The following is a 13,118-nucleotide window of genomic DNA, read 5'->3' on the forward strand; positions in this document are numbered from 1 at the left end:
ACCCGGATTGCCCCTGGAGCCTTTTTTAAATATTGGGGTTACATTGGCCACCCTCCAGTCTTCAGGTACAATGGATGATTTTAATGATAGGTTACAAATTTTAAGTAATAGATCAGAAATTTCATTTTTGAGTTCCTTCAGGTCCAGGTGATTTGCTACTCTTTAGTTTGTCAATCTGGCTTACTACATCTTCCAGGTTCATAGTGATTTCGTTCAGTTCATCTGACTCATCACCCCTGAAAACCATCTCCGGAACTGGTATCTCCCCAACATCCTCATTAGTAAACACGGAAGCAAAGAATTCATTTAGTCTTTCTGCAATGGACTTATATTCCCTAAGAGCCCCTTTAACCCCTCTGTCATCTAATGGTCTAACCGACTCCCTTGCTATGGAGAGGGTTTCTGAATGTAATATAAGAATTATTTGAATTCCATCTGAACTTTCTTGGAACTTCTTTGAACATTTTTTAAGTGCATTCCAAAAACAAAAACTATAAAAAGTATTTGAGATTTCAAATTAACAACGGTATAGATATTTAGTAAGGGCATTGCCTAAGAGGTGGCAGATGCCTTTACAGTAAATGCCGGACAGCTATTAGCAAGTAAGGTATTTTTCACCCTATACTTTAAAAAATGTTGGACAAGTTTCCGAAGGAAAAGTCCATAAACAGGTATTAGCCAGGTAGACTTGGGGATCTGCAGGAAACTTGTGACCCGGACTGGTCACTGTTGGAGACAGGATGCTGGGCTCGATGGACCTTGGTTTGACCCAGCATGGCATTTCTTAAAAATGTAGCTGTCTTGTTCTGAGGAAAAAGGCCCAGTGCAGTGTGTGGCTGCTTGCTGCTAGGTGCACATGAGCACAAAGCCTTTCCAACTCATCTTAGTACTGGCAGATGAAGTTATCCACTTGGGCGAGTGACTGATCTTCCTTGTCCATGGAGAAGAATCCATTATCATGAGTGCTTGGTAACACAGTATAGAATGATATGAACAATTTTTCAGAACAAAGAAATAAAATAATAATTGGATATAAATACTACCATTGTTTGGCTTTGAAATGTTTTAAAACACAAGCCTTCAGGACTACTAATAGCCCTTCTTCAGAGGATAGCAGCCTGCATCTTAAAACATTTCCTGTGTATTAAACGTTTTATTTTTACCAGCATCTTTCATATAATTTTAGTTGTTAGCATGATACTCTCACCCTTGGGCAGGACTCCCTGAAATATCATATGGACATATGGGCCACAGTCCCCCACTGCACAGAAAACCGTGTACCTTGCTCTGAGCTGTAACGCCACTGATGGAAGTTTCGCCCTAAGACAATGAAGTGTCTGGAAGAAGCTGGCGGAGAAGAGAAGTGCTGAGTCACAGAGAACGGGACGAAGGACTCTCCCTGAGCACAGCTGAAAACACAAAATCCCAAAAATTATTGCACCAAACATTCCCCCAAAATGTGAACAAAATACATCAATGTACGGTAATAGAGAGGGAGGTGTACAGACACAAGGACGGGGGGATAGGAGGGAGAGGGAGGAAAGGAAGGGGTGGCACACCCATGCAGAGAGCTGGGGAGGGGATGGGAGGGCACAACATTCACTGCACAGAATTGGACAGGTCACAAAGGTGGTGGGGGTGAAACAGCTATGTATAGAGCCTGAGGAGAATGGAAGAGGGTGACAACCCTTGTATGGATCCTAAGGGGATAAGAGGAGGGTGACACACACACACGTACGGAGCCTGAGGAGAATGGAAGAGGGTGACAACCCTTGTACAGATCCTAAGGGGATAAGAGGAGGGTGACACACACACACGTACGGAGCCTGAGGAGAATGGAAGAGGGTGACAACCCTTGTACAGATCCTAAGGGGATAAGAGGAGGGTGACACACACACACGTACGGAGCCTGAGGAGAATGGAAGAGGGTGACAACCCTTGTACAGATCCTAAGGGGATAAGAGGAGGGTGACACACACACACGTATGGAGCCTGAGGAGAATGGACGAGGGTGACAACCCTTGTATGGATCTTAAGGGGATAAGAGGAGGGTGACACACACACACGTACGGAGCCTGAGGAGAATGGAAGAGGGTGACAACCCTTGTACAGATCCTAAGGGGATAAGAGGAGGGTGACACACACACACGTACGGAGCCTGAGGAGAATGGAAGAGGGTGACAACCCTTGTATGGATCCTAAGGGGATAAGAGGAGGGTGACACACACACACGTATGGAGCCTGAGGAGAATGGAAGAGGGTGACAACCCTTGTACAGATCCTAAGGGGATAAGAGGAGGGTGACACACACACACGTACGGAGCCTGAGGAGAATGGAAGAGGGTGACAACCCTTGTATGGATCCTAAGGGGATAAGAGGAGGGTGACACACACACACGTATGGAGCCTGAGGAGAATGGACGAGGGTGACAACCCTTGTATGGATCCTAAGGGGATAAGAGGAGGGTGACACACACACACGTACGGAGCCTGAGGAGAATGGACGAGGGTGACAACCCTTGTATGGATCCTAAGGGGGTAAGAGGAGGGTGACACACACACACGTACGGAGCCTGAGGAGAATGGACGAGGGTGACAACCCTTGTATGGATCCTAAGGGGGTAAGAGGAGGGTGACACACACACACGTACGGAGCCTGAGGAGAATGGAAGAGGGTGACAACCCTTGTATGGATCCTAAGGGGGTAAGAGGAGGGTGACACACACACACGTACGGAGCCTGAGGAGAATGGACGAGGGTGACAACCCTTGTATGGATCCTAAGGGGGTAAGAGGAGGGTGACACACACACACGTACGGAGCCTGAGGAGAATGGACGAGGGTGACAACCCTTGTATGGATCCTAAGGGGGTAAGAGGAGGGTGACACACACACACGTACGGAGCCTGAGGAGAATGGAAGAGGGTGACAACCCTTGTATGGATCCTAAGGGGGTAAGAGGAGGGTGACACACACACACGTACGGAGCCTGAGGAGAATGGACGAGGGTGACAACCCTTGTATGGATCCTAAGGGGGTAAGAGGAGGGTGACACACACACACGAACGGAGCCTGAGGAGAATGGAAGAGGGTGACAACCCTTGTATGGATCCTAAGGGGATAAGAGGAGGATGACACACACACACAAAGAAACTCAAAACATGGCTCTTCCTTCAAGCCTACCCCCTTCACCCTCGCTTGCCAACCCCTCTCCCTCTGCGACCTTTCTCTAACCTTTGCCATCTGCCAGCCATCATTTTCCCGATTTCTTTCCCCCTAACAACTACCAGCAATACCTAGGAATGTTTATTTATTGAACCTTGTATATTACCTTCTCCTTTTGTTATTGTTTGCTCATCCCCCCACCCATTTATTGTTTACACCCAGTTGAACTGCTCATCTAAATTACCTTTTTTTTACCTCGTTACTGTGTTTAACTTTTCTTTGTTCCTTGTAAAGGCAATGCCTATTCCTGGTTCCAAGTTACTTGTAAACCGACACGACGTGCAAACGGTTGTCGGTATATAAAACTGTTTAAATAAAATAAATAAATAAATAAAATAAAATAAATCTTAAGCATGCATCGCCAAGAGCCGCATGCCGCTAAAATTACCTCATTTACTGAGCCCGCAGAGAATTAGGGAATTAGAAGGGGAGCAGTTCAGTGCACCATAATCGACCCCACCAGAGTCCAGAACACACAGTGAGGCAGCAACACTCAGACAGAAAAGAAAGCAAATACTTCCCTGCTTAGCCAGGATGTTCATGTGCAGAGCTGCCAGTGCCAATCCAACAATGGCACTGACCATCTAGTTTAGTGTATTTTAATTGTATGTATTCAGCAATGTATCTTTATTTAAATATGTTGGATTGTAAAGCTTGTTGCTAATTTAATGTTCATTGTAAACCGAGGTGATGTTTGCAAACGAGCCGCGGTATATAAAAACCCTTAAATAAATAAATACATAAATGAATGGCCTTGTGGAGGCTGAGGGATCTGGATGACCCCATGGGATCCAGGAATAAGCTTCCACAAAGGGTCACCAACCCCCTGCTTGTCCACCACAAACTAGGGGGCATGGCCGCACTTGGACTTAACTACACACTGGGAGGAACTGGAAACCTCTCTTCTTTATCTTTTAAACTGCACACTGCAAGTTTTAAACCACTATCATCTGCTGGAAACAGAGAAATACAGAGACAGAATCAATGAAACCTTTCTTTGTTTGCAGCTGCTGGCACGGAGGCAAAACCCAGGAGCCTGGACTGATCTGGGGTATGAAGAGGAACAGTTATAGTGGTATAGGGTGAGAGTCTGGGCAGCAGGGGAGGAAGGGTAGGGCTTGGCTAAGGAACACTGCAGGTAGATGAACAAAGCCCTGCAGGAAGCGATATCCAGCTGCACGAAGCCTGGAGAGGACCTGCTAGGTACATATAGGCAGTTCTCCGGTGTGGAGAGAACGATGGGAGCTGACAGCTGGGGGGAGGGGAGGGGAGGGAGTTTCCCTTAGAGCAGAGAAAAGAGGGGGGCTGACAGCTGGTGGGAGGGGAGAGAGCCAGCAGTTGATGTCTGGAGGCTCTTTGAGATGCTGCATGATCAGGTAAAATGACTTTGAGGCACATTATTAAAGACAAGGGGTCACCATATGAAGCTGACAGGGTGGGGACAGGGGGGAGAGGCTGAAAGAAATGTCAGGAAACAGGGTGGGGTGCAGCAGAGGTTCTAGGAATTCAAGCATGTATGGGATGGAGAGTGAGGGACCGCAGTGGCAGAGAGGAGGAGGCGAGTCCAGGAAGGAGAGTGGGGGAACCCGAGTCGTCCTCATCTGCCAACATCTTTTCTGCTCCTTCGTTTTCTTCAATCCCAAGCAAGTAGAAAGGTTTCTTACCAGATGTGGTTAAACACCTTGACAGCTGTGTCATTTGCCAGAGATGTTATTAGGTTGCTCAAATCTGTCAGAAGGGCAGGCAGAAGGAACCGGGATACCATCTCCACAGTGCACTGCTGGACAGATGGACAGCCTGCCAGAGAGAGAGGATCCCGAATAAATAGGGGGCAGAAAAGAGTGGTGAGAGAGGGAAGAAAGGAAGAAGGGTGCAGAGGCAGAGAGAAGAAGTCATCAGGGGAGTAGATGAAAGGACAATCAGCAACGTGGGGTAGGAGGGATTAAATTCTGGCTGCAGGGCTGGTGCAAGCATACTTGGTGTCCTAGGCAAACCTTTGGTCATTCCTCCCTGCTCCCCCAGAGGCACAGCTCGCCCTTCTTTGACGGCATTGGCTATGGTACAGCTGGCCACATTTATATTCTGCTACTTCCACATTAGATTTGGCAGGATTTTGCGACCACCTAGTTTGCCTAATGGAAGAACCAGCCCTGACTGGGTGAGAAGGAGAATGAAGGAAAGAGAGTGCCAAGTAGTGCAAAGACAGAAGGATGAAGTGCTGAACAAGAACCAGAAGGGAAGGAACAATCTGACAATGAATGTGGAGGAACATATGACCTGCTAGAAGAGAAAACACATTTGCTTACCTGTAAACAGGGTTCTCCCCAGACAGCAGGATTATGTGTGGGTGATGTCATCCAGCAGCGCTGGTAAGGACCCAGCTCTCATGGCTCAGTAAACCTTTTCTGAGGATGTGCAGGAGTTCCCATGTATGGACACTGCTTTGTGAGCCCCTCGGTCTCTTCCAGAGACTAAGAAGCTTTAGGAAGGTAGTTGACTCGCTAGGGATGCAGGCAGATATTAACAATGGCTAATTTATCCTGCTGTCTAGGAAGAATCTACTTTACAGGTAAGCAAACTTGCTTTTTCCATTGACAAGCAGGCATGAATTAACCATTATGCATGGTGGGTCTCAAGCTGAGGGTAGCACTGAGGAAGAAGTTAGTAGGAGTAGCCGCCTAGTGGTTAGAGCAGTGGGCTACGAACCAGGAGACCAGGGTTCGAGTCCTGCTGTCGCTCCTTGTGACCTTGGGCAAGTCTGTTGGAAGCGAAACTCCACCTCCAACTGCAGTTGAGCCCATTGAGAAGGGATGGATTTGAAGACTGTAATCTTGGGTCAGAGGAGGGCAAGAGAAGCGTAAGCGGGAGTTTTACTACCAGTTCTCAGGACTCACAGTTCCTTGGTGATTCACAGCCATTCTGAGACTGAAGCCTTCGTAAAAAAAACTGGTGGTCAGTATAGGCTCCATCTGCTGTTGAATCTTATCCAGATGCCTTTCCCCTCTAATAACATCACCTGCTGCTGAAGAGTAGAAAGAGCTAGATGACGCGGAAAAGAATGGAAGGGAGGTCTTTGGAAGAATGTGTGTTTATTAAAGAAGAGAGAGACAGGGATCGGTTGGTTTCCTGCTGCAACTGATAACAATTGTAATGATGATTGATGCTCTTTAATCAGAGCCACTACCTCTTGAGCCAAATAGGTTGTTCTCTCATCAGCAAAACAATCATGCATATCTTCTTGGAGGCCACTCACCTACACCCCTATAGAAACAGTTGAAGTCCTGGCCATGGTATTGAATCTTTGGATATGAATAGATGAGGTGCTTCTCACATTCCTCTATGTCTTCCACAGCACAACAAAAATCTACCTGTTCAGGCTTCAACAATTCTGTCAAGGGTCTTTTCTTCTGGATACATTTGTGCAAATACTGCACCATGTAGAGGTGGAGAGCCACAATCTAGGTACTCAGCATGGAACCTTGGAAGATCTTTTTCCCAAATACATCCAGTGCCTTCAGGTCATTCCCTGGGGACATGCTGGATTTATCACAAGTGTGATTAGCATGCTTCAACATTGATTCTATCACCACAGAGTAGTGCAGCAATTGGACCAACCCAAAACTCTAAATTTCAAGTCCAGTTTCTGGGCTACCAGAAGGCATGATGTAGGTGTCTGCCACATCCTCACCTGCAGATCCTGGAGACGTTTGAAAACCAGGAGAGCTGCAGAATTTGCTGGCAATTGAAGGACCTAAAGGAGCCTGAATATGTCTGTTCTCAGGTCCTTTTCTTTCCGAACACTGACAGAGTATTGCCAGCTAATTCAAGAACCTGGAGTAGCAGTGATCCTCTGGAGGGGAGGTATGCTAAGGCAAGTCTAGAAGGGGATGAGTTTGAAACACCATGAAATCCTCCTCGTCTCCTGACAATGGGCAAACACTAAGCCGTGACCCTGATAATGAATGCAGTGATAGAGGCAGAGGAATTCAGAGTGGACAGAGCTCACTACTGCAGCCTTCAGTTCATGAAGGGACTCCCCTGGAGGAGGAGGGCCCATCATCACATGGTGAGTGCTTACCCCCAACACTGGTAGCTTTTGGCTTGAGTTCAATTTTCCCCTTGTCCAACAGGTGCTGGAGTTTTTGGGGTTTTTTTGTGATTGCATGTGAATTGATGGTTTTTTTTTTTTTTTACTGTAACCTGCTTTGATAAGCAGGAATAAAGGAGAATTGGTTCTTATCTGCTAATTTTTGTTCCTGTAGTACCAAGGATCACTCCAGACCACTGGGTTGTGTCTCCCTTCCAGCAGATGGAGTCAGAGCAAAAAAACTGAAAGGCACCCCCTCTTAACTTGGTGTGCCACCTGCGATCCTTCAGTATTATCCATACCATAGCAGGATATCAAATTAGAGGATAGAGAACCCCAAACGTAATAACCAATGGCTACATCAATTTGCTTGGCCAACAAAAAAAAAAAAACGTATAACGCAGAACATATGTACACGCGAATGGCCATTACTGTAAAGAATTCTGCAGAGTAAAAAATCACTATACATACTGGATTCTCCAAGCTCCAAGGGCGGGTGTCTGGACTGATCCTTGGTACTGCAGGAATGAAAATTAGCAGGTAAGAACCTAATATTCCTTTCCCTGCACGTACCAGGATCAGTCCAGACTGCTGGGATGTACCCAAGCTGCCCTAAATGGGGTGGGACCTAGAGAGTCCCGCTCAAAGAACACTGCTGCCAAAACAGTCGACATCCGGATCCCAGACATCCACACCGTATTGCTTAGCAAAGGTATGCAACGATTTCCAAGTGGCTGCTCTACAAATCTCCTGCGGCGAGACAAACTGACTCTCCGCCCAAGAAGCCGCCTGAGATCTGGTGGAATGCGCCTTCAAATCTTCCGGTATTGCGTGGCCGAGACAGATATAAGTGGAGGTAATGATCTCCTTCAACCACCTAGCAACAGTAGCTTTGGATGCCTTCTGACCCTTCTTAGGGCCACTCCATAAGACAAACAAATGATCAGACAACCGAAAAGCGTTGGTCACCTCCAGATAGCGAAGGAGAACCTGCACATCCAATTTATGCACATCCCGATCCTTAGGAGAACCAGGATCCAAATTCGGGAAAGCAGGCAACTCCACCGACTTATTCAAATGAAATCCTGACACCATCTTTGGCAGGAACGAGGGCACTGTTCTTAGAGATATCCCCGAATCCGAAATACGGAGATATGGTTCCCGACACGATAATGCTTGAAGCTCCGAGACCTGCCTTGCCGAGGTGATCGCCACTAGGAAAACCATCTTGAGAGTCAGGTCCCTTCAACGTGGCCCACTTGAGAGGCTCAAAGGGAAGACCACATAAGCCACAGAGAACCAAATTTAAACTCCATGAAGGACAAACCTTCCTGACTGGAGGATTCAAGTGTTTAGCTCCCTTCAAAAATGGGACATATCCGGAGCTGCCAGTGAAATACCGTCAACCTTGCCCAGTAGACACCCTAGGGCAGCAACCTGCACGCCAATCCTTTCTTCAGGCCATCCTGTAAAAAGGCTAGAAAATGAGCCACCGAGGCCCGACGCAGGGACAAATTCAACCCGCGGCACAAAGAGTCAAAAACCTTCCAGACTCGAACATAGGCAAGCGAAGTGGACGACTTGTGCGCTTGCAGGAGGGTAGAGATAACAGACACAGAATACCCCCTCTTTCTCAACTGTCTCCTCTCATAAGCCAGGCTGCTAGACAAAAGCGATCCACGCGATCGAAAAATACTGGACCTTGCCGAAGAAGATTCGGAAGATGGTTGAGATGCACCAGACCGTCCATCGCCAAGTTACCTAGATCTGCAAACTACGGCCTTCGTGGCCACTCCGGAGCTATGAGGATAACTGACCCTAAGTGGGCTTCTATCCAATGCAAGACCTTGCCCACCAGTGGCCAGGGGAGAAAAACATACAGCAGAATGTCGCGAGGCCACGGAAGGACTAGGGCATCCACCCCCTCCGACCCGTGTTCTCTCTGACTACTGAAAAACCGAGCCGCCTTTGCATTTTTCTGAGTCGCCATCAAGTCCAGGTGAGGAACACCTCAGGATGAGTGAGGAGCTGGAAAGCTTCTTCGGACAGCTCCCAGTCACTGGGATCCAGATGCTGGCAACTGAGAAAATCTGCCTGAACTTTGTCTATCCCGGCTATGTGCGAGGCCACCAGCCGGACCAGATGGCGCTCTGCCCAGGCCATAAACCGGTTGGCCTCCAAGGCCACTAGCTGGCTTTTGGTTCCTCCCTGACGTTTGATGTAGGCCATGGTCGTCACGTTGCCGACAACACTCATACCGAACGCTGACTGACCAGAGGGAGAAAGACGCGTAATGCCAGGCGCACCGCCCTGGTCTCCAACCGATTTATGGACCATTTCACTTGACAACTCGTCCATCGGCCCTGAGCGGCCTTTGACTGGCAAACCACTCTCCAGCCAGAGAGGCTGGCATCCGTCGCCATGATCACCCACTGTGGTTCCTCCAGGTCCATCCCCTGTTGTAAGTGGGTTGGGATCAACCACCAATCGAGACTGGACCTGGCGGGTTCCAAGTGGGGCAACCGTAGATGGAGCTCCTCCAACCTCGGACCCCAACGAGAAAGCAATGCCCTTTGTAAAGTTCTCATATGCGCAAACGCCCAGGGAACTAATTCCAGAGTAGAAGTAATGAAACCAAGTACTTGCAAATAATCCCAAACTCGGGGAAATGGTAGCGACAAGAGCCGATGGACTTGCACCAATAACTTGATCATCCTCTCCTGGGTGAGGAAGACCTTGTCGACCAAAGTATCGAACCATGCACCTAAGAAGTTCAGGACCTAAGACGGGACCAACTGGCTCTTGGCAAAGTTGACCACTCAACCAAGAGATTGGAGCCGGAGTAAAACCGTGCGTACCGCCATTCGACAGAGGTTTTCCAATTTCGCCCATATGAGTCAATCGTCTAGGTAGGGGTGAACTAAGATCCCCTCCTGCCTGAGGGCCGCTGCTACCTCCACCATCACCTTGGTGAAGACTCACGGGGCCGTCGCCAATCCGAACGGGAGAGCTTGGAACTGATAATGTTCCCCCAAAACCATGAACCGGAGGAATCTCTGATGACACTCAAGGATCCCTATGTGAAGATACACCTCTGTCAGGTCCAAAGAGGTCAAATATTCTCCTGAGTGGATGGCCACAATGACCGAGCAGAGAGTCTCCATGTGGAACCGAGGTACCCGAAGAGTCCGGTTGACCTTCTTCAGGTTCAAAATCAGACGAAAGGATCCCTTTCTTCTTTGGGACCACAAAATAGATGGAGTACCTGCCGGACCTGTGCTCCTCCGGAGGGAGAGGCACAATGGCTCCCAGGGACTTCAACCGACCCAGGGTTTGACTTACCACCTCTCACTTGGCTCAAGACCCGCAGGGCGACACCAGAAACAGATCCCGTAACGGGCGGGCAAAATCCAACTCATAGCCACTTTCGATTATGCTGAGGACCCACTGGTCTGACGCAATCTTGACCCACTCCTCGAGAAATAGTGAGAGGCAGCCACCCACCACTGGAACCGGGGAGTGGGTCTGCACACCTTCATTGGAACGGTTTTCCCCTCGCTGGGCTCCTTGAGAACCCCCGTCACGGAAGGGCCGGTGGCCGTGAAAGGTAGTAGGCCAAGACTGAGATCTCTGAATCTGTTGTTGGGCAGGAAAGGCGGGAGCCCTAGCCTGCCGACACCTGCGCTGTCTCCGAAACCGGGAACGCGCCATACCAAAGGCTCTGGAGGACCTGGGCTTATATTCCGGCAACTTATTCACCATGTTCTCCCCAAGAGACTTGATAAGGGCTTCCAGCTCATCACCAAACAATTTCCCTTTAAAAGGAAGATTGCCCAACTGGGTCTTGGAAGAAAATGTCAGCTGACCAGTTTCAAAGCCAGAGGAGCCTCCTAGCTGAGACTGCCGTAGCCATGTTGCACGAAGAAGCCCTTAGCAGATCATATAAGGCACTCACAGTGTAAGCCACCGCGAACTCCATCCTGTTCGCCTGGTCAGCCTCATCTGGAGGCAACTCCTGGGAGGTGAGCATTTGTTGTACCCACCCAAGGGTTGCCCGCTGCATGAGGCTACTGCAGATAGCCGCCCGAACACACAGCGCGGACACCTCAAAGATCCTTTTGAGAAGAACCTCGAGCCTTCTATCCTGCAAATCTTTAAGAGCAGCCGTCCCGGCCACGGTAATGGTCGTCCACTTAGTGACAGCTGAGACCGACGCGTCCACCTTGGGAATCCTTGAGGATGTCCAAGGACTCATCGGGCAATGGATAGAGTTTTTCCATCACCCTCCCCACCCGCAGGGTCGCCTCAGGAGATTCCCACTCCCGGGTTACCAGCTGCATGAGCATCGGGTGAAAGGGAAAGGTTTTGGGAGGGGCCCGCAGCCCTGAGAGGACCGGATTCCCCTTGACAGGCTCTGTGCTGGGTTGTGGGGCCTCAACGTCCAGCTCAGCCAGGACATGAGGGATCAAAGAATCCAGCTCCTCCTGCCTAAATAAGCGGAAAACACGGGGTGGACTCATCAACATCCCCGTCTGTATTTGGGAGGAGCGGGTCCAGGGAAGGACCCAAGGGACCAGGATCCGGAGTCACCACAGGGGCCAAAGGGGTATTTGGAGCTGCAGTACGTTTAGCAACCTTTGCGGGTGGAGGCTCAGCATCCTGCTTCTGCGCCTCAGCCTCCAAGAAGGCCTTGTGCATTAACAATATAAATTTTGTTGAAAAAGGCACCTGTTCCTTTAAGGGCTCCGCCGGGGGAGGGGGGGCCGAGATCAGAGGGGAGGCGGGCCTTGGACCGCGCGGCTGAACAGGGCTTAAACTGGGGGGAGAAAGCGGAGAAGGAGGAGACTCCCCTGCAGGCAAGCAGGGGACGGACAAAATGGCCACCTTTCCTGCGCAAGCTGGGAACGGGGCCGCCCGCGATCAGGATTGTCAGCCAGACCTTCGCGCCAAAATCGCCATGGAACCCCCCCCTGACGGGCCTCCCCCCCCCCCAGGAAGGCAGCAGGCACACACCTTCGCGTGAAAGATGCAGCCCCGAGTTCCCACATGCGGAGCATGGAAACCCCCGCGGTATCCCAGCGGCTCTAAAACAGCCCGGTGGCGAAACAAGTAAAAATGACCTAAAGTCAGTAAGAACTGCCGAAAATGCGGCCTTCTGGAGCTCTGGGAACCTGAGAGAGCCAAGCTCAGCACAGTCACCCGAGGAATGTAATGTCGTGGGATGCAGGGGGGAGGGACCGGCCCACCGGTTAATCCCCCACTCACCAGAGTAGACCGCGCCTCCGGGGATTTGGCTATCGGGGCGTCCAGCCGTACCTCTAGCAAGGCTGCAGCCACCTTGGGAGAATAACACTGTCTTTACTGACTAAAAATGAAACTAAAAGTTCTTTTTTTGTTTTTAAAACAAACTTGATGTAGCCAAAGCTGTTATGTAAAAAGAAAGGAAAGGAGAATTAAACAGCTCTGAGAACTACTAAAAAAGAAATAATATGATAGGATCAGGACCGCAGGTTCTGCCGACCTCCTCTGCTGGAGTCAGAGAAATACTGAAGGATCGCAGGTGGCACACCAGGTTATATGGGGGGTGCCTTTCAGTTTTTTGCTCTGCTGGAAGGAGACACAACCCAGCGGGTCTGGACTGATCCTGGTACGTACAGGGAAATCTTTTAAAATAAATTTACTAGCATAGGACTTAGAACAATCCCATTATGTGGGAAAATTTCCTCCATCTTGGACAGGAGAGATTCTAATCTCCCTCTTCAGTCTTCAGGGCTTACGAAGGCAAAGACATTCTTCTCTATCTTTGA

At 49.4% G+C, this 13,118-nt stretch overlaps 1 protein-coding gene across 4 annotated transcripts in view; it reads right to left on the minus strand.

Moving 5' to 3' along the window:
- Positions 1–13,118, minus strand: part of SZT2 (SZT2 subunit of KICSTOR complex) — a 446,100-nt gene that overhangs the window by 110,715 nt on the left and 322,267 nt on the right. For all 4 annotated transcript variants that reach the window (XM_029618788.1, XM_029618789.1, XM_029618790.1 and 1 more), the window contains exons 55-56: positions 4,889–5,021; positions 1,282–1,409 (exon numbers count right to left, since the gene is read on the minus strand). In XM_029618788.1, coding sequence (XP_029474648.1) covers positions 1,282–1,409; positions 4,889–5,021 — 261 coding nt within the window. The remainder of the gene's footprint in view (positions 1–1,281; positions 1,410–4,888; positions 5,022–13,118) is intronic.

Source organism: Rhinatrema bivittatum, chromosome 10, assembly GCF_901001135.1.
Source record: "Rhinatrema bivittatum chromosome 10, aRhiBiv1.1, whole genome shotgun sequence".
Classification (NCBI taxonomy): domain Eukaryota; kingdom Metazoa; phylum Chordata; class Amphibia; order Gymnophiona; family Rhinatrematidae; genus Rhinatrema; species Rhinatrema bivittatum.